This window comes from Xenopus laevis, chromosome 1S (genome assembly GCF_017654675.1).
Source record: "Xenopus laevis strain J_2021 chromosome 1S, Xenopus_laevis_v10.1, whole genome shotgun sequence".
Lineage (NCBI taxonomy): Eukaryota > Metazoa > Chordata > Amphibia > Anura > Pipidae > Xenopus > Xenopus laevis.
Window position 1 is genome coordinate 161,102,567 of NC_054372.1, and position 22,842 is coordinate 161,125,408.

At 37.9% G+C, this 22,842-nt stretch overlaps 1 protein-coding gene across 6 annotated transcripts in view; it reads right to left on the bottom strand.

The window, feature by feature from the left end:
- Positions 1-22,842, bottom strand: part of apc.S (adenomatous polyposis coli S homeolog) — a 67,159-nt gene that overhangs the window by 11,466 nt on the left and 32,851 nt on the right. For all 6 annotated transcript variants that reach the window (XM_018244324.2, XM_018244327.2, XM_018244325.2 and 3 more), the window contains 9 exons: positions 19,591-19,743; positions 16,594-16,678; positions 15,707-15,908; positions 14,736-14,844; positions 14,330-14,443; positions 12,344-12,430; positions 5,687-5,794; positions 2,470-2,568; positions 251-629 (listed from right to left, as the gene is read on the bottom strand). In XM_018244324.2, the coding sequence (XP_018099813.1) occupies positions 251-629; positions 2,470-2,568; positions 5,687-5,794; positions 12,344-12,430; positions 14,330-14,443; positions 14,736-14,844; positions 15,707-15,908; positions 16,594-16,678; positions 19,591-19,725 (1,318 nt within the window). In that variant the 5' untranslated portion in view covers positions 19,726-19,743. The remainder of the gene's footprint in view (positions 1-250; positions 630-2,469; positions 2,569-5,686; positions 5,795-12,343; positions 12,431-14,329; positions 14,444-14,735; positions 14,845-15,706; positions 15,909-16,593; positions 16,679-19,590; positions 19,744-22,842) is intronic.

Genomic DNA, 22,842 nt, shown 5'->3' on the forward strand with positions numbered 1-22,842 from the left:
GGCAAAAGTTGGCCAGATGTCAATCGATCAGGTTTAAAAATCCTGTTGGATCAAGGACCACAATGGTTTGTTTATGCTGTCCTCGATCCGACCACCTGTATTCAGTTCGTTGTGATCCTCAAGGTGGGCATATCGTGGTGACCTCTCCAAATGAGCACATCTTTCTATGTATGGTCATCTTTAGGTTAAGTTATCTCTGTTGCTATGTATGTGTTACAGTTTCACATCATCTCAACGCTTGGTCACATACTTGGATTCTTATCCTGGTCCATTCCTTGTTCATGTGCCTCCTGCCATTCCCAACATGTTTCACAGTAAGCCCGGATCTGCTCCAACAGGTGAAGGACACGGATCTCCCTTCTCCCTCGCTTGTCGTCAGGCTGAGAGTGAATGATGTTATGCAGTGCTGCACTAGCCCTAGCTCGGGCCTCTTTGCTTCCACGTGAGTTTCCCAGCAGCACAGAGTCTTTGTCGTTGCCATGCAATAACTGAATGAGCAGAGGAAGGCACCCAGACTGGCGCATAGCAATACAGCTATCTTGAGAACTTGACATGGCTAGAAGAGTCCGAGACATATCGTCCTTGTCGTGAGTACCAAGCATTGATAGAAGCGAATATACCATTTCCACCTATTTAGAGAGACAAGACAAACACAACTTTAACATGGTGAACAAAGATAATATGCGAAGGTACCACATGAAAGTAGCCATAGTTAGAGACACCATTTTATATTATGTATATAATCTGTATATATAAATTAGACTGGATGAACTTTATATGTTAGGATTGTTCATCTACTGCAATATGATAGCAATGAAGAGGCTTCAGGCATACTAGAAAATCCACGGGGCTATAATATAAAGTTCAAAAATCTGTTTATTGTTTTACATTAAAGGGATTCTGTAATGATTTTTATGGTGTAGTTTTTATTTCTAAATTACAGTTTACACTGCAAATAATTCACTCTGCAATATAAAATTAATTCCTAACCCAACAAGTGTATTTTTTAGTTGTAATATTGGTGTGTAGGCAGCCATCTCAGGTCATTTTGAATGGTCATGTGCTTTCAGAAACAGCCAGTGGCACTATGGAACTTCTTTCTGGCAGGCTGTCATTTCTCCTACTCAGTGTAACTGAATGGGGTCGAATGGAAGGGGGGTGATATCACTCCAACTTGCAGTACAGCAGTAAAGAGTGACTGAAGTTTATCAGAGAACAAGTCACATGACTGGGGCAGCTGGGAAACAGACAATATGTCTAGTCCCACGTGAGATTTCAAAATTAAATATAAAAAAAATCCTTTTGCTCTTTTGAAAAAATTCAGTGCAGAATTCTGTTGGAGCAGCACTACATATTTTCCCATGACAGCATTCCTTTAAAAAAAAAAAAAAAAGTAGGGCCTATAGGAGATTTTTTGTTTTAATTGTTTTTTCTATTGTGCCTGAAGCCTCCATTGTTATTGCTGTCTTCATTCTGCTCTGGACAAGGTGGCCCTCCAGCATCCCTCATGCATCAATATTTACACTAACACACAGCGATAGTGTGTTTTCTCTCTCTCTCCCTGCTGGTGCTTTTTGAACTATAAATGCTAAGTTATCTATGAAAAACTAAATATTGACATACAGTATAAATATGGGGCTTTGCAAATCAGAATAACACCAAAAATAGAATATAAACATTTCTCAAGTAAACTACAGTTACACCAGGAAATGTGCAAAAAGAGAGCACAAAATATATTTATTATTATGTGCAAACGGAGCTGTAAAACCCATTCAAGCCAATGTCATCTTGAATTGTAAATAGGACAACAAAAGCAAGCATGGTTCCAATGAGACTAAGCAGATAAACACGTTACTAAAGTTTAGCAATTAGGTAACAGCTAAGGGTTACATATCAATATAAGAAATACAGTTGAAGTATTTCCATGCATGCTTGTAGGGGAAGTTATGATATGATCGGTAGTATGTAACAGAACACAAATCCACCATCTGTTAGAGATCAATGTTATCAATCTGCCTTAGTAGATGAAATCTGGCATCACATGGAGGCTTCTTTGTCTACACCACAGCCATGTTTTATTTCAGAGATCATTCCTCCCATGTAATAACTGTATATTATGTAACCGTTATCTGACAGAACATATATCTTTTCTTGTTCTCTTAAACACATGGCAACATTTAAAGACCTAAAAGCATTTCCATTTTTAGAATACACTAAACCTCAAATGATAATACACACAGCAAAAACAGCCTTTGTAATTATAGGCTGGCTCCTATTTTCGTGCTATGGGTGTCACTTTCTTGGAATCTAAGCACAGGAATGAAGAGACAGCCTGCTGGCAGATGCACACTAGCAATTTTCCATGTTTGTTTTGGGGGTATGAAGAAAAAAAAAATTTAGAAGAGAAACAACAGGAATATAGAAAATATAGAACTGATCAAAGGTTTGCGATCGTCATATACCCCTTACCTTGGTACCAAGATGACTTGTGAGCCGTCGTGGAACAGAGTAAGTGCTGTTAGAGCTCATTACACTGGTTGTGTCATGATCTGCTCTACCTGATGAACCCTAAAATCAACACAAAGACATGGGTAAGTGAATGAGTAAACACAAACTAGGGTCGGAGATTCAATAAACAAAGATTGCCAGCTCCTGTGACAGATATTACATGGCATAAATCCATGTGCTGACCTTCTATTACAGTATAACATAACATAATGACTGATAATATATGTACATATCAGCATGATCTGTAAAAGAACACAAGGAAAAGCACATTGCACACGAGAATCCAATATTTATTTGTAAGAATATAAAAGTAAATATTTAAAGGGATACAGCCATGGGGAAAATTGTTTTTTTCAAAACATATCAGTTAATAGTGCGGCTCCAGCAGAATTTTCAACTCAAAAGAGCAAACAGATTTTTTTTAATTTTGAAATCTGACATGGGCAAGACATAGTCAGTTTCCCAGCTGCCCCCAGTCAAGTGACTTGTGCTCTGATAAACTTCAGTCACTCTTTTCTTCTGTACTGCAAGTTGGAGTGTTATCACCCTCTCCCTCCCCCCCAGCATAATAATACATTCTGTGTAAACTGGACACATAATCTGCATTTTATGAGAAATCTCATTTTATGAGGAATCTATAATGATAAACAAATAGGATGCAGTGAATATTTTATAAGCAACTCATGACTGTGCATACGAAGTACAGAATAAGAACATGGAGACCCTAACTTACCAGCAAAGCTTATCAATACACCATCAAATATTCACTATTAAAAAAAAGAAAGAAAAGAGAGCAGAGCATACAGACCCAGTCTCAGGGGTTTGGAAGGATTACAGTCTGATCATTAAGTCATCCAGTGATTAACCTTCTCCACCTTGTAGTATTCATACACCAGGATATTCCCCAGATGCCCCATGAAAGGCTCTGACCACAGAAAGCAGCCATCTGGCTTAAAATCTATGATTTGCATCAGTGAATAAAAAAACTAGTGCATTAGTGCCCAAGAACTCTTTATGCAGGAGAGTGAGCCCTCAGCCTAAATGTAAAGAAAATGGCAATCGACAAGTGAGCTACATTCCTTTTTGGTTTCTGTTCTATTACATAGGTGCCGCCTTTATTAAAAGGAAAGTCAAGCCCAAAATAAAAATTAGCCTAATAAAAAAAAATATATAATTCTAAGCATCTTTCCAATACACATTTATTAAAGATTTCCAGAGCTCTTAAAATTGTTTGTAAACAAAATTGCTATTGAAAGCAGCATTTGCTTAAAGGAGAACTATCGTGAAAATTAGAATTTAAAATAAGCTTCATCACACTGAAATAAGGAACTTTTCTAAATAGAATTAAAAATTCTGCGTGGTTTCTGAAATAATCAAGTTTATATTCACTATTCCTCTATCAGCATCTGTTTCCCTTCATTCTGTTTTCTTGCAACAGTTGGGTGTCAGATATTTATTGACAGTTAGATCCAATATATCTTATAGGGGGGGCTTCCTTTCCTAGCAGATGAATTAGAGCTCACTCAAATAACTGATTCCAGTACAAACAAAATCTAACAAAATAACTGCCTTTTGCACAAATCCTGCATGTAGAGAGACATGATGTCTGGAGATTTTAACAGAGTGAGCTCTAAGCAAAAGGAGCCCCCCTACAAGATATATTTGATCTGCTACAAGAAGTAATGTAACAGCAGCTATAAAAATGTAGCCTCAACGAGCAATACGTTTTTTTGGCTGCCAGGGTCAGTGAGTAAAAACTAGAAACAGTCAGAAGAGGCAAACATTTTTTTAAAACTATATAAAAACCAATTGAAGAATTGCTCATTCTATAACAAACTAGAAGTTAACTTAAAAGTGAATTACCCATTTTATCATGTAGAGGAAACAGTATACAGTGAGACCTCAATTTTAAGTACACTGATTTAAAGTTTTCCTGCATTTTACATTTTTTATTTGTGGTCCCACAAATTTATAATGCATGTCAATGGGTGCATTTTCCTGATTTTAAGTAAAGTTTCCCCGGATTTTCCATCAAAATTTTGTCCTTATTTTCCCAAAACTGATTTTTTTCCCTCTATGAATGTTATTATTTGTGAAATAAAAAGGTTTAAAATACTAAGCAGATGTATATTTGTCCATGGCTCTGCCTGTAAATGGTCAATTCCAATGAGTCTGCCCCTTATACAGTCCTGCACCAATCACTTATTGCTTTAGGTTGTGTATATATGGACGGATGCCTTGCACAAGCCACCCATAGTGTAACATTAACGCTGCAATGCTTAACCCTTGTTATTAACACAGTCAATATTGAATCTCAAAGTAAAACACTCCTGTGCTTATATCCTTTCAGTACTTGAAGAAAACGTTACTTTAACACATTTCCCTAATTTTACATTTTCCTGGATTTTACATAATATTTTCCTGGTGGCCTGAAAAATGGAACATGGGGGTTCTACTGTATACTAAATGCATCAGGAATGCACTGCAACAATTTTTTTTTTTTGATTCTTCCATTTAGAAAATCTTTACGAAATGATTTGGCTGCATAGCAAACATAATCCAAACCCAACTGTGCACATGCTAAGTGGCAAAAGAATCACAAAGCAAAAGTGAGTCACGGTGACTAAAATAAGTATTGACTATAATAAAACGCATGTAACTGTCTCCAAGCATTATTATTAAATAATCAATCGTCAATCCAGTCTATACAATGTGTGCGTGTTTTTAACTTTTGTTTTCCACATTTTGCTCAAATACAATTCCATATGTTTAACCTTATAATAATGTTGGTACAATAATGTAGTCGAAGGGAACCTGAATACAATGCTCATCACTCTCACTACATTAGTGCAGAAAAGCCCTGTTTTTGCAATCTCTGTGAACAAAGAAAAATGTCAGCTTTTCGGCAGCAATGTGTGAGGCACCCACACTCTGCACTTCTGAACTGACCTTCCCACTGTTTCACGTCATACACATAAGAATCGTATGACCCACCTTCCTGCTCCAATGAAATCAAATGAGACTGCATTTAAAGCCATATGGTTCCATGCAACACGTTATGCCATAAACATTTCGAATCGATCAACTAAAATAAATGAAGGAACTTAATCTGTACATTTAAAGAAAAAAAGAGCATAATCTATTTTTAAAAAAAAAAGTAATATTTGATTCCTTTTACCTGTCCACTTCCAATATTGCTGGATGTTGTGATTTCTGAGGTTCCCTGTCCATCGGGCAGCTTCTCAGCATCCCTGCAGGCCGCTTCATGCTTGCTCTGTGGAGTTCGCTGTTAATGTGACAACAGACAGGAGTTACATGGGAGATGAGACAAAGCAAGCCTCAGGACTCAGCTGCTCTCTCCGTCTCTTCATTTACTAATTCACTACCACTGATCCCTTTCACAGTCTAAAGCTGGAACATCAGAACTTGGGAAAAACGGGCTGACAAAAAGAAGTGTGGGCTGGGGATTAGAGCTCTGGCAGACAAAGAATGAGCTGTGAGACATGGGTAGAGACATGGATAGACCTTCCTTCAGCAGCTGAGCCTATAACACTAGCACTCATGATCTCATGAATTTTTCACGCTACATTTATTCAGCAGTGCACAAGCGCCAGGTAATAGCGACTAAATGCTGCAAAGGCAGAGAGAACAATGGCACTTCATCTAATCACAAATCAGAAAGAACAGACACAAACATCAGTGGAATGTATCACACACTAGCAACTATGCTTTTTACGGCAGAGACACGTGGAGATTCGGAGAGATTTAGTCGCCCGCAACAAATCCCCTCTTCTTCGGACGACTAATCTCCCTGAACTGCCTTCCCGCTGGCTAGAATCAAAATCGCCGGCCACTCGGAGCCTTTCGTTTTCCAAAGTCTCCCAAACTTTCCTCGTGAGGCAACTTCGGAAAACTTAGAGCTCCAAGTGCCATCCCGCCAACGATTTTGATTCTAGCCGACGGGAAGGCAGTTCAGGGAGATTAGTCACCCAAAGAAGGGGCGATTTGTTGCGGGCGACTAAATCTTCCCTGAATCTCCACGTCTGTCTCTGCCCCTGAACTGAGAAAAACCAAGAGACAGCACTAAATTTAGTATCTCAACAGAATATCCCGCTCAATTATATAGCACACAAAACACTATACGTGCTACTTTTAATCAGTTATCCTAAGATAAAATACATTATTTCATTAACTATTATCACGATAAATTGTAAGTTCTACATGGCTTTTTGATTTATTGCAATACAGATATGGGATCCCTTATCCAGGAAGCACACATTATGGATAACAGATCCTATACATGTATTTACTGTACTGTTAAAATGCCCAGCACTGTGTATGTGTCACATTCTAGGAATTAAGATGAGGGGTCATTTATGGCCACAGGGGGCGCGAGTGCAAGAGATCTCATGTACAGAGCACTTGTGACCCTCTCTACACTGGGCTCAGTACTTTTCATCCAGCACTCAATGAAGAGAGATGCTCCTAACTTGTGTGTCTGAATGATGTGCAAATTAGGGTCAGGCAATGTGGGTGCCTGTGTCACTCCCCTCGCTCACCGCTTTCAGGCCCAGATTTGTGGGAAGGCCATAAAGGCCCAGGTCTAGGGCAGCAGGATTTTAGGGGAGGTCTGACACCCAGCTTTATCAGCATTGGTTCTGAAGCACTGGAGACAAGCAGAAGATTTAATACTTTTGTTAAATTAACTGCACTCCAATCCCCAATGTCCCAGACCTGACAAAGATAATTTTGCTCATGTACACGAGTGAACCAGCAGCAATATGTAAATCCGGCCCTGACTGCATTAGAATCTAGCATTGCCTAACGCAAGTTGCACTTGATTCAAAGAACAGTCTGCAGCTCTCTGTGCTCCGAAACGAGCCTGTGACATCAGCACATTGTCCTATACATTGGCAAGTGTAAAAACTTGTCTGATTGAGGTTTTTTTTTTTTTTTTTTGTTTTTTTTTTTTGCACACTGTCAGGGGCATTGTGCACAAGACCTATTCTTAAAGGGATACTGTCATGAGAAAAAATATTTTTTTCAAAACGCATCAGTTAATAGTGCTGCTCCAGTAGAATTCTGAACTGAAATCCATTTCTCAAAAGAGCAAACAGATGTTTTTATATTTAATTTTGAAATCTGACATTTTGTCAGTTTCCCAGATGTCCCCAGTCATGTGACTTGATAAACATCAGTCACTCTTTACTGCTGTACTGCAAGTTGGACTGATATCCAGCTACTGATAACTAAATTAAATCAAATTTATAAAAAAAAAACCTGATTGCTATGCCATCAACAAATATTTATGGTAACTTAGTTACCACCAAAAACAAGGAACTGAATAAGGTAGAAATATTTGTCTAAGCAGGACAAATTGACAAAGTGGAAACATACTTATAGGGATATAGCCAGACCTTACTAACCACCCATCGCGGTATCAGTCTATAAACACTAAAGTTTGGACACATCATCCTGCAATCCTACTGGATAGTAGTTGAACAGTGGGTTAAATAAAATCATATCAGCAGAATGTATTTTTAGGTATACATTTATCATTAATTGAACACGATATTTGCATTTTGCACTCTGGAATCACACGTTTATTCTTGTAGACAATAACTGAACCTGGAAAAAAATAACCTCATCTGACTTTCTGTAAGGCTCTTTTACCAGCACTGGATGAATCAGGACATTAAGGGGCAGATTTATTACCCGTCGAATTGAAAAATTTTTTTTATGGTCAAAACTGTCAAATTCAACTAGGGAACTATCCAAACTCGATTCGATGTTTTTTTTTTTTTTTGTTTTTTTTTTAAATCTAATTAGATTTTCGATATTTATCATACTCTGGCCATTTAAGAATTTGAATTAGACTATTCGCCACTTACAATCTGCTGAATTCCTGAGTCATTAAGTCAATAGGAGATGTTTGTAGCCTTCTTGACATTCGATTTTTTTTTTTTTTTGGAATAAAAATTCAAATTGAGTTTGGTCGTATTCGTATCAAAAAAAAAAAAAAACACTTGATAAATCTGCCTCCCCTGGTAAGGGCACACTAATCAGGGCTGTGCACTTGGTACATAAATCCTTCGACTCAGACTCCTCAGTCTATAGAAGTTAGAGTTGGCAACCCCCCTCCCAGAGCTGCTTTAGGGTAACGATTCGGGGAGATTTAGTCGCCTGGCGACTAATCGCCTCTTCTTTGGGGTGACTAGTCTCCCCGAATGGTTTCCCCCTGTCTTCTGCTGCCTATAATGAAAAATCCACAATGCAGATTTTTTTTCTGTCATTACAGACACAGTGTCAGTGACATCAAGGTGGTGATACACCAGTGCAAATGAATGTCTTTGCTTCCATGTGCACAATATAAAGTACACAAAGTGAGCACATTGGTGTTTACTGTTGGAGCATGTAAGTACCTTTGTGAAAAATTGTGTTCAATTTAACATCCACTTGAGCACTTTGCAAATAACTCTTGCTCTGTGATGGGCACAATAAGCTATGCACTCATACATAATAAAAGGAAAAATAAGCAGAACATAAAGGCAAAAGCAGAGATTTTTTTTTCCTTTTAAAGGTCAATTTGAATGTTCTGTTATTTTGTTCCGCAAAGCTATATATACACCGATATTCATGATTCCATCAGGCTGCACCATTTGCCATGTGATTTAATGAAGCAGTCATTATGCAGCTACATTTAGAAACAGAATTACTATCATCCAAACTGTCAAAGGAATTAGGCGGATGTAAACAAAGTCCTTAAATGTTACTGTGCCAAGCGAGACTGGTACTCACAGCTTGAACAAAGATCTGCTTGCACCTTCAGGTGCATGTTAGCATGTTGCTAACTTTGGATCAAAAATAAAATCAAGATAAATCTAATTTAAAGGGGGCCTGTCACCCTTAAAAATAATTCCAAATTATTTTCTATCATGTTAGTTGAACAAAATAAACTTTACTTAGACTATATTTATTACTTAAATTTGGTTTCCTTCAGTCTTGGAATTACACAATCACAGCAAGCAAGCAGGAGCCATTTTGTGGACACAAGATAAATTGAGTATCAACCCAAAATCTTGTGTATGCTCCCGAATAGAGGACCTAATGCCCATGCGCAGTGCCCTACATAAATATAGAGCCTGTGATAAGCAGTGCAGTGATATGTAGGAAGTGCTTAATGGAAAGTGAAAGTAATTTACTACCCACAATATTTGATTGACAGTTCAGATATTTAAACACCTTTATAAAAGGTATGGATTTTTTAATGAAATTAATAATTTGTGTTCCATGTTTAATTTGCAAAGGACTTTCATTATGCAACTTTTTATGTGTAGGTGACAGGTCCACTTTAAGAAAGGAAAAATCATGGAAATGTTACATTAAAACACAGGGTAGACTTCTTTCATTCTGAAAAAAGGAAACTGACTATACTTTTGATTACAGTAACAAGCTGTCCCCGTCAAAATAATTAGACACAAAACAGACACAAAGAAGAGCTCAATTTCCAAGTCAGAATGGTCATTTACTGCAAAACTGCACAAAGCTGTGTCTGGTGTATGAGCCTTTTAGACAGACATGAGATACTGTCTGACATTAAATGAGCCAATGATTATATGAATGCCTCGGACTTTAGCAGTGACATCTTTTTAGTTAATTGTCTATAGCACACTGTGCATTATGACTTCTTAGATGTTGGGAGCAACACAAGTATGGAAAAAGTTCCTGGGGTGGTGACAAATAAAGGATATGAATGGCTATTCAGTTGCCCAATTCTGATTGACAGCCTACAGACGGCTCAATTTGGCCATAAACCTGGTTTTGTCTGCAAACAAAAACTTGCCTCCAAGACAGAAATTGAAAAATAAGCACCAGCTTTGAGGCCACTGGGTTGGAGAGGAACAAGTTGCTTATGAGTCGCTGGTTGGGGACCACTGTCCTAGAACATCTCAAGGAGAACTTGGCAGTCAAAATACTACAATGCACCTATAGCCAATTCCATGACAGTAACAGTATTTGCCATATGCAGTGCATTTACCATTGAAAATAATGAGAAGCCTCTGGTTTAAGACAGCTTGACTAACAATAAAGTATTTTCCAATAAGTGTTTATCCCATGTTGCAACTTGTTTGGTGAACTTAAAGGGGGGTTCACCTTTTAACAGTTTACAGAATGGCCATTTCTAAGCAACTTTCCAATTGGCTTTCATTATTTATTTATTTGCCTTCTTCTTCTCTAACTTTTAAATGGGGATCACAGACCCCCATCTAAAAACAAATGCTAATTGTCAGTACAGTGTCAGTACATCACTCTCTGCATCATACTAAAAGTTAACTCAGAGGTGGACAACTGGCCTTAAGAATATAGCTGCCCCCACCACACAACAGAATGGATGGGGTCCTCATCTGCACTAAATCAGGAGCCCTAGAAGGAGGATACTCACTAACACTAATTGACGTGCAATCACTAGGTCATAAACTACATCCCTAGGTTTGCTTTTTACACAACTGTCATACAAAAGTAACAGACTCAAGTTCTGCAATGAACCTTAAAGTGGACCCGTCACCCAGACACGAAAATCTGTATAATAAAAGTCCTTTTCAAATTAAACATGAAATCCAATTTCTATTTTTTATTAAAGCATTCATAGCTGCTGTAAGCTCATTTAAACATCTCAGCTGTCAATCAAATATTGTCTGCCCCTCCTCTATGCCCGTGGCATAGAGGCAGGGCAGACAATTACTTTCACTTTCAATTCAGCACTTCTTAGATGTCACTGCTCTCCCCACATATCCCCGTTCTCTTTAACATTTAATTGTTTAGCCAGTGCATGGAAATGGACATCAGGTCCCCTATTCTGGTGGACAAACAAGATTCTGAGATGATACAAGGCTTTCCTTAAAAACAGTGTCCACAAAATGGCTCCTGCCTGCTTGCTATCATTTTGAATTCCCAGACTGAAGGAAACAAGATTCAAATAATTTATATAGTGTAATTAAAGTTCATTTTGCATGACTAATGTGATAAAATAGGATTTTGAATAATTTTTTTGGGTGACGGGTCCCCTTTAAGGCCTGTTCTCTCTTGAAATGTACACATTTATGTATGTGTATTTCACATAAAAGCAATATGTAGCTTTGTGTCACTTTACATGACAGATAAACAGTGGGAAAGACAGGTTTTCAGCACAAGGCATGTGAATCATTTAGCAGCCAGAAGATGTGGTGTGATTCCCAAAAGGGATATCAACTAATTTGAGTCTTTTAACACAAAAAAATGAATACCAAACACAAATTGTGTCAAAAAATCACTGTCTACATCAAACTAAATGTTGCTGAAGGTGAACAACTCCTTTAAAGCACAAGTAAACCTTTAAAATAAGTGACTGTAAAAGTGCTGATCTAAGAACATTTGCAATTTACATTCATTATTTATTTTGGTCAGTTTGCAACTTTCCATTCTGACCACCAAGTTGTCAGGAGAGCGAAAGAAAGAGGGATGGTCTGATGTTCTTCTGGTTAGAAAATATATAAGTTATCTGAGGTTTCTACTGTTTTTCCTAAACAGAACATCAGACCAACACATTCTCCTGACAACTTCCTTGACTTCAGCAGGGTCAGAAACCTACCAGCAGGTGGCACTGTTGTAACAATTCAGTCATATAAATTGGTACATGTTTCCCTCAATATCTTGGAATTAAAAGATAATAATGAATGTAAATTGCAAAAGTGCTTAGAATAGCACTCTCAGGAATACTACATTCACTTATTTTAAATGCTTACTTATCCTTTCATATAAATAAAAAGTGAAACACATAATGTATTAAAAAGCATACCTCTGCTGCCTCAGCCACTTGAGTCTGCAACAGTTGCCGAATTCGTAATATGTCTTCCTCTAATTGCTGTATTTTGCCTACTCTTGTCTGCAAAACAAGATTCAGTGAAACATGTGAATCAGAAACAACTCATCAACACTGCAATATTATGGGTACTTTGTGGGTTGTCATTGGTATGCAGTTGAAAACACATCCGTACTGTCAAACCTAAATGTACTGTCTTATGGAATATGATTTCTCATATCATGTCAAAATCTGGTGCATCTATAGACCCACAAATAAATTAAATCTTTCCATGACAATTAACTGGATCATTATCAGCCTGTAGTTATGGATTGGAATGAAGTTATCACCATCTATAATAAAAGATATCAGAAGTATTCACTAACAGGTACCTAGTGATTACAAAACCCTTGAAATGAATATTGTAGTTATACAGTAAATTAGAAAGTAATGAAAAATTAAATCAGCGAAAGTAGTTGTAGAAATGCTTTTAACTTTTGCACATTACTGCAAATTAATTTTAACCAATACCGCATGAACTGTTGCTATAGTGAAGTATATACAAGTAAAATTACACTGCTCTGTCTATTAGAGTAATATAACAATATATAAAGGAGATGTGGGAAAACCTGGGTCCTAAAAATCACTGGAAAATGATCAGGGCACTGCCCTTTTGATAGTTCATTTTATAATAATGAGCACTGCATTAACCCAGACATGGCAATGTGGTCACTTAAAGGAGAAGGAAAGCTACCAAAGCAGTTTATAGCCAATAGATTAGCCACAATAGTGCAAGCTATAGTGTATATTTATTCTGCAGAATGTTTTACCATACCTGAGTAAACCGCTCTAGAAGCTCTCTGTTTGTTTAGGATAGCAGCTGCCATATTAGCTTGGCGTGACATCAATTCCTGCCTGAGTCTCTCCCTGCTCACTCATAGCTCTGGGCTCAGATTACAGCAGGGAGGGGGAAAAGGGAGGGCGAGAGAGGAGCAAACTAAGCATGCTCAAGAACTAGCCCTGGAGGTTTAAGCTGAAAACAGGAAGTCTGATGTGTATGCAAGAGAAGGAAAGAAAAGCTGTGTTTCTTTTGACAGAGGACTCCGAGCAGCATAACTTTGGGGGTTTACTGGTGTATTTTTATAGACCTTTCTGATAAAGCTTACTTAATTTTAGCCTTTACTTCTCCTTTAAGAAAATTCATAAAATGGTAATAAGATCTACATTATCTAGAGAATGGCAGCATGATCAGTTTAGTGTGCCATACTCTCCCGTCTGACTGGATGCCTGGTGCTGCACTGAGATGCTAAGATACTTTTTCTATCCCCAGCCTGGCTCTACATGTCAAGGAGTTCCATACTGCTAGGCTCATCTCTCAATGCTCGCCTGACGCAGCCATGCAGACTCACGTAATCAAGACAAAAAAGCCTAAATACTGTCCTAAGTTGGTTGCCCAAAAATCTAATTTTCAGCCTGCCATAGTGCAGGGTACCATATGGTGCGAGGACCGATTGCAAAAAAATTGGAAATATACAGTATGCAAGAAAGCTGTTCTGCTTGTATGGCCCTCTAAAAGTAGTCCCTTAATGTGATAAGTTACTTACAACAAGAAGTGATTTGAGACAGTTTTTGAGATCCTGTTAGTAAAAATCTGACTAGCTTCAGGTATTGACATGCAAGAGGATGCCAAGCGTTTGTCATCTGAGTGCTTTCCAGTTTGGAAGACGAGAGAGTGAAAAAACAACTGGCTTCGCCCTCCAATCATTACAGTGGGAATTGCCTTCTCCAGCAAATGCACATGCAGATCAGGCAATTCTCATAAGAAGCAATGAATGTGGAATGTTAGTGTTATGTCGCCTTTTGGTAGAGTCAGCAAGTGCTTGGGTAACAAAAATGTTTGGAATCCTCCCTTGTGTCATTAACCCAATGGTGAAAAAAGGAGTCCAACCAATGACCCCAGGTGTGCATGTCACATTGCTTTACCTGCACTCGCTTCTCCATGTCCTGACATGTTCCCAACTGCTCCTCCATTGCAGCTCTGATTTGCCGGGCCTCATACTCTAGCTGCCTTCTAGTCATATCAGTCTGCAGGGAAAACTGAAAAGCCACCAACAACATTAAAAGGTTCAGCTCATAGAATGACATTACAAAAGGTATAGAAAGAACATGTAAATAAAGACATATTAATACAAAATGTATATGAAAGTAATGCAGATGCAAGTGAATACAAATGTATATGTTCATGCACTGCTTCAGTGGCATGCATTGTAGGAATATTATCAGTAGCGCACAAGAGAAAAGGTAATGGCAACAGGAAGAATGACAAAGAAATGAATATTAAACAAGATAGAAATACAACAGACACTTGATCTCAAAAGAGCGGACGCACATTTTCAGTAAGAGGAAGGCCATCGATCCTCTTGGTAAGGTTCTGAAGTTGGGCATAGTACCAGCGCTTCTCTTTTTCTTCTTTTTCATGCTCAGCAATAAGTAATAACCTAAAATGCAGATGGACAGAAATGTGTAATGATGCTTCCTGCAGAATTGCAAAGCAATCAAGAGAATACAAAAACCTATTCAAATGGAATTATGGGAAACATCTGTATAATACATATTTGTTAGCCTAGTACTGTAAATCAATAAATACAATGGTAAATAATTAAAGATACCAATTAATCAATATTTTAAGAAGACCGTATTTCACAGCTAATGGTACCGTTAGTGATAATAAGCCAGCTGGGCATGATACCCTTAGTGGCTACTTCAAAATATATTAAGCAATTAATAAAAACATTATGTATAATAACCAAAAATTGCCATATATGTTACTATGTTACTGGACTATAAAGACTGGTACTATTTCACACCAGCCCACTGCACTAACACCAAAACAACATCTCAAGAGACGTCACTATGTAGTATAAATGCATTTTTTTTTTCATTTTACAGAACAACATGCTAAGGAACAGCAAGTAACCAATAATTTTCATTTTATACACAAAATCTTCTGTGTACAAGTAGCTAAAGTATGCATTTTTGTGCCACCATTTGCTCTGTGTTCTCTAATAGGGTGGTTCTGTTCTACAAATTATTCTCAGCCATTTATATTTGAAATAATGTGCATCCTGTAATGAGAAATATGATTAAAAATATGTGTGATTATGAAAGAAAATATTGGTGATGAGAATTCCGTCCCTATATGTGCATACATGTATTTTTCTATATGGAGCATAGGTTTAGTTTAGAAAATGGTGGCCTTCAACTCAGAGAAAATCCAGAGACTAATTTATGTAAAAGAAACTGAGGCAATTCTGAAATAACACATATCCAGATTTAGACTTTCTTTAGAATTCAGTTTACCTTTCCTTTTCAATTTCTTCCAAATACCCAGTACTTTCTTGGCTTCCATTTAAAAGGCCTCTCCTTTGACAGGAACCCACAGGGACTGGACTGCATTCACCTGAATGACCGGAGAGAGATCCTTCCCTACTTCCATAAGAACGCATGGACATCTTTGGCCTAGTCTTGCCTGCAGGGAAGTTACTGCTGTCCAGATTTAGGTCTGTAAAATTAAAAGGGAAGTCAATAAGAAAGATAAATTAAAATGGAAAAGGGTCCAAAAAGCACAGAACATCAATATTCAGTTTTGCAGAAGTAATCCCTGGGTGTGCTATAAACACAGTAGTGATTTTTAAACACTGGGTTCATTTGCATCTGGACAGTTACCCATGGCAACCAATCAGATGTTTGCGTCTAATGTTCTACTTACATCTGTCTGAAAAAAATCTAACCACCCATTGATTGCTATGGGATAGTATTTTTTTTTTTTCTTGCATTTTGTCTGTACAGCTGGAGAGAACAGTAAATTGATTATTGATTTAGGATATCCAATAAGAGCATTCTGAGCAATCACAAAAAGTTGTTTGGGTGAATATTTGTCCCCCTTTAATAATAATTCTGCAAAGGACAATGAACCCCTTGCCCCAAGATAGTTTTCATTAAATCTGATTTTCATGTACAATGTGACAACTTTGGCAAAGGGACAGAGCTTTACAAATAGACAAAGTTGGTAGAGCTTGGCACACTGTTTATTGCTTATAATATAGCCATTCAGTGAGACACTTATCAGTACCAGCGGGCTAATTTCTGTATTGGAAACTGTATGTAATTCTGTATGTGGAAACAAGAGTGCAAGTAGAGGTGCCTGGGAAATATTGAAGAAAAATGCTAATGTAACTAGTTGTTACCTTTAAGACGTTCCAGCAGATCAATCTGGCCAGAAGAAGCCATTGGCTCATCCTCAATACTTCCCTGCAGCTGCTTTAGAACATCCTGCATTAAATATGAACGTGAAATAAGTATCCTATAGTCACCATTTTGCATGCATAGCAAAGAAAACAAAAAGAGCAACTGAAGAAGAAAAGTCATTTCAATGAAATACTAGTCTATACCGCAAACCTAAATAAATGTCACTGCTGTTTAGTTGAGGTAGAAATACAAATGATAGAAGTAAGGAAAGCAATAAGACACATGGGTACCATACTACAACAAGGACTTCTAATTGGAGTAATATTCCTGATTTTACATTATGCTGTAAAATACAAGGCAACAGTCCATTTTATGTCCATTATGATGCACAGTCAAGAGAATGAAGACCCTAGGGAACCAAGTGCTGGATTTTCTTACCAATGACCTTGCTCATAGAACAATAGCACATTGATTATACTGTTTAATAGTGGATAATGTATCACAGATCCCTGCCTAAAGCAGAGTGTTTACAAGTACAATTCCTTCAAGGACACACAAGCTTTGCTCCTAAGGAAATTTCATTCTGCTGTGACCATTTAACAAGGAACAAGAAATTTCTAATTAGCTTATATATAGTTACTCTTTCCATTTTTACAATTTCCCAACTATATCCTTCGGCCGAACCCCCAAATCCTTCACGAAAGATTCGGCCGAATAGCGAACCAAATTGTTGGTACCAAGGACCAAAATTTTTACTGGCCTATGTTGTGGAGGGCCAATAATAGAAGTCAGTGTTGACCACTCCCTCTTTTAAACCACACCCACTGTAATACACAACCATGTTACCACAAGAACTTTTAAGATCATATCCACATTAAAGGTGGTAGCACACCAAAAAACCAAATGGTTGGTGCTCACTGCAGGGAAATCCCTCATCACTTATATGTGAAAAATTGAAGTCATGTTAAAACATACCCTTAGATCCATATGCCTCATCCTCCCCTGTGGATAATACAACAACCCCCCAACACATGATTAAACACCTTAGGGGTCCTTAACAACAATTTCCAAATGCTAATAACCCCAAAAACAAACCCTTAACAGGCTTAAACCCACAGGTAGCGTAGGGCAAGCAGAGAATGGCACACACAAGCAGCACTGGGCAAGCAGAGAATGGCACACACAAGCAGCACTGAGTATGGTACACACAAGCAGCACTGGGCAAGCAGAAAATGGCACACACAGGGAGGGAAGGCAGAACAGAGCAGGAGACAGGGAAAGCTATCATTCTAATATGTACTACATACAGTGACACAGTGCTGGTGCCCCATTAGCATTTTGAATAAGGTGTGAACAGGTGAACAATTTGGGCAGTTTCAGTCTGGATCTCAGGTGTGAACAGTACAGTCCTTTAGGATATAAACAATAGAGGTGTCACAAGTGTGAACAATACAGGGGGATCACAGGTTTGAACAATACAGGGGGATTAGTCTGAATTTGAGGTTTAAACAATCTCTGTAGTGATGATACCTTTTAACGCTTACAAATGATAAGCAGACACAGCATGTGGGGGGCTACAGAAAGGTGGGGGGGTTGCGGGCCCCAGTTGGATAGCCCTGATCTAAATGATACAAGCCAAAGTATTCAAAGTATAATTTTACTACATGCAGATAAAAGAACGAATTTATGATTTATCAGAAAACTCTCGTTATTTCTGGGTTCCCTATAAATATTCGATTGTTCATTGTGATGCTCACTGCTGAAAGCATCATGTCACAGCTGGTGGCTTTATGTGCTGACACTTCATAGCTGGTGGCAAAACCAAAGTATTCACAGCTTGTGCCCTGTGTTATCTGTGCTGAGGACGTGGATTGCAAAGCACAGAACTTGCTCTGGAACGAGTCTGCAAAGTATGATTGAAATCCATGCTCCAACAAGTCTACTGCGCTGTAATAAACACAACACAGAAGCCATTAGGAAACCAATGCAATTTTGCCCATTTTAAGGACACTGTATCAAATGTCCTAATTAGTATTTACCATGATTGTATATTAATGTGCTCAGTACAGTATGGGTATACTTTACTTGCCAAGTTACACATTCCTCAAACTATGTGAGGGAGACGGATTCAAAATATGCATGTATATTTTATAGCACATCTTGTACATGCAGTGCTGTACACATAGGTTATTTAATAAACTTCGAATGCAAAAATCACAAAAAATTCGTGATTTTTTTTAAATAAAATCAGACTTTTTAAAAAAAAATGAATACTTGAGCAACAGATAGTTTATATCAAATAAAGTGTCATTACATAATCTTATCAAGCTGGAATATATATTTAAGTAAATATTGCCCGTTTACATCTCTTGCGACTGTTTCGCGATTGTCTGTGTACTGCCTCAGAGATCACCTGACCAGAAATACTACAACTCTAACTGAAACAGGAAGAAGTGTGGAAGCAAAAGACAGAACTCTGTCAAGTGGCTCATGTGACCTAACAAACAGTATGTTTGTGTGCACTGTGAATCATACGATCCCAGGGGGCAGCCCTTATTTTTTTTTTTTAAAATGCCAGTTTTCTATTTAGGATTACCCAACGGCACATACTGCTAAAAAAGTATATTATTATGAAAATGGTTTATTTACATGAAGCGGGGTTTTACATATGAGCTGTTTTATGCAATATCTTTTTAGAGAGACCTACAATGTTTATAGTTTTCCTTTAATAAGACATCTTCAACAAAAGATTACTCGGCTAAAAGAGCTTGTGTGTCAATGCAGAGGTTCTCACACCTGCTCACAAGAAGTTTCGTATGGACACAGACAATTCAGTGCTCTGCCCATACAGTTGGAAAGGGAGTGGGCGATTATTTGCATATATGAATTCTTACTTCCTGCAACCATGAAATGCCAGACCACTGTTACATTATGCTAGGTTGGATTAGGTCCTTGTAGGTGTTAAAAAAAAAAAATAAAAAAATAAAGAAACCTACCTTCATGTTTGATGCCTCTGACTCAAGTTTTGTGAGATGATTGGAATTGTCTTCTAATTCTTGTCTAAGGTTTGTATTCTCCATCTTCAGTGCCTCCACTTGCTTTAACAACTGGTCATACGAAGCAGCAGCCATGCTGGGCTACCCCCAGGCCTACACAGGAACATAAAATGATTTTTTTAAATCAAAAGCATTTACAAATTTCTCATCATGGTGCCGAGTTGAGAGGTAAATGACGGTTAGCATTTTCTTTGAAAATAAGTTAATTGTTGCTGTCAAAAGAAACAAATGGGTTAATTTCTATTGCAGTACAAACAGCCACTTAGAATCACGACAATCACTTACTTGCTGCATTTTAAGTTTATACAGAGTTTGTTTACTAGGGCCTCCTACAGAACCCTGCTTGCCAAAGCCAATGACTGACCTCACCATAACATCATTATAATCCGTAGCACTGTGTTTTGTACATTGTACCTGAACATTAAACAAAGCTGAACTTGCTGTTGTTCCATTATTGGAATCCTAGAAGTAATATTCCACAAGCAGATTTGACTTACATCAATGCATTCATTTTACATAAAAGTCCACTTTCACACATGTTAAGTGAAGTATAAAAGAAAATATTCATAGTTTACTCCGCCCACCCCTTGCGATAAGCTTGTGTTACCATCACTGTGCGGAACATTATGGGGCAGATTTATTAAGGTTCGAATGGTAAATTCTAATTTGAATTTTTGAATTTCTTTTTTTTTGGCAAAACTCGCAAATTCGAATTTGAATTCACGTGAATATGAATGTGAGATTGATCAAACATCGACCCTGGAAACAGCTCTAATTCGATACTTGCCACCTAAAACCTGCCGAGTTCATGAACAAGTCAATGGCAGAGGTCCATTGAACTATTTGAAGATGTTAATTGCCTTCCTGACATCTGAGGTTTTTCATTCGAGTTGTAAGTACATTCGAATGTATTAGAGGTTAAAAAAATTCACATAACTTCAAAATTCGACCTTTGATAAACCTGCCCCTCAGAGAGTGGGTGACACACTGGAAGAAGGATGCAAGAACAAGAAAGATCATGGAATGTTGTGGGTGCATGTGTTAGTAAAGGGCATAAATGATGTGGGGAGGGGGAGGACAAAACTGCAAGTAAGAACTGCTCAAATAGCGCTCTTCTTTACACTACAGGGCTTAGCATATATAAGCCTTAAAGGGATACACTCACATGGATCCAAAACAACAGAGTATAGATACTTTTGCCCTAGCTACACAACCTCTAAACTATAAATATATATACATCTTGCTAACACAATAAAACCAACACTATTAGATTTGGTGTGGCTAGTAGAATCCTTACATGTTTATAGCAAAGCTGAACACATTTCACCTACATTATTTAGCTGGAAGTACAATTTCTTTTAACACAATTATTTTGTCGCAGTTATTTACAACCTATTAAAGGGATTTCGGTAACATTTTATTCTTTGAATACATTTATATCACTATACCCAACATTACACATTTTGACAAAAAATGTTTCAGAATGAAATGTTGGGCAAGTCTGATTCAGGACTTCATAAAGCTACATTACCACAACAGATTTAATGGCAGCTTCTACATTCACAAACACTCAAAAATATATGTATAAAGATCATACATCAATGCAAACAATGCAAATATAATCACAATTTATAAAATACAAAGTGTGAATGGTAAATCCAACTAAGTATATATTGCCTTTTAGCATAATGTTTTTCTTAGTCTTGAAGTCAAAATTCTGTTTTAGCATCTCCAGCTAGATGAAAATCTAATCCAAAGGCAAATGGGATTCACTGGTGCAAAAGTAGGCCACGGTTGGCAGGCAAGAGAAAATTGCAAACGATGGATTAAATATTGTAATTTCAACTGCTCCGTGAATCATAATACTGGAGGCCTAATTTGATCTGTGGCATGAGGGGCATCAGTGAGTATTTAGAAAGACACATTTTTTTGGAACGACATGAAAGTTTATTCTTCTGAAGAACCAGCAAAGAGAAAAACTGAAAGTACTTTTATATACATTTACTTATTAGCCACTAAATAAAGCATGTAGGAAACAGGATTTTGAAACAGCAGAAATATAGCTGGTGTTACACTACACCCCCAGCAACAGCCGAAGGGGTGCAGCTTAGACATCCCTAATGCAAACACTAAACATTTATCACAAAAAAAGAATACATTAAATCAGTTACCAAAGTCATTATGTAGCCATGGGGGCACTTTCTGAGGCTAAAGGCAAACTCCCTCTCTGCCCTTAAAGGCAAACAAAAGGCAAATTACACTTGTGCGTCTTAAAAGTTAAGTCACACCCAAGTGATTATATTTACTTACCTGACACCACTACTATCAGCAGAAAACTGAACCGGCCCAGGGTTCTTCCAGTGAGCACCACGGATCGATCCTCTTCCTGCTTTAGTGGTCTTCTCGTGGCTGGGCATGAACAGTAGAGAGAAAAGCCGAACTTAACAAAAAAGCCGGCTATTTTGTTCTACTGCTCATGCGTCTGCCCCAGGAAATTTGAAACCCAAAGAAGAATGAAGAGAATCGCTCTATGATGCTCACTGGAAGAACCCCGGGCCTGTGCAGATTTCTGCTGATAGGAGCACCAGCCTGGGGTCAAGTAAGTAAATATAATCACTTGGGGGGTGCCTAACTTATGGCACACCAATGTAAATTGCCTTTCCTTCTCCTTTAATCTGGTACTACTGCAAAGTTGGCAAAATATAGCGATTAACTGGCTTGTACTTTGAATTAAAAAAATTATGTTTTCCATCACTGCCTAAACATGCCCTCATTAGCATTCAAACACTTTTTTAAAAAATGCATTCTATTCATGTCTCTATAACAATAATATTAGCTTGATAGAAACACTATTTCCAATAATGCCACTTCAGCCAGCAACAAATCTTCTCTACTGCAGGCGCCTAATCTCCCAGAAATGCCTTCCCACCGGAAAGAATATGAATCACTTCAGATTTCCGAAGTCGCCCAAAAGTTGCTTCATGAGGAAACTTTGGAAATCCGAAGTGATTTGTATGCCATCCCACCAGCCATTCATATTCTTTGCTGACGGAAAGGCATTTTGGGGAGATTAGTCGCCCGCGGTAGAGAAGATTTGTTGCTGGGAGGCTAATCTCCCCGTCTGCCACCACCCTCAGAACTACTTGCTCCACTCTCTGTACACACACCTCATAGACAGAAGTAATTAGCAAG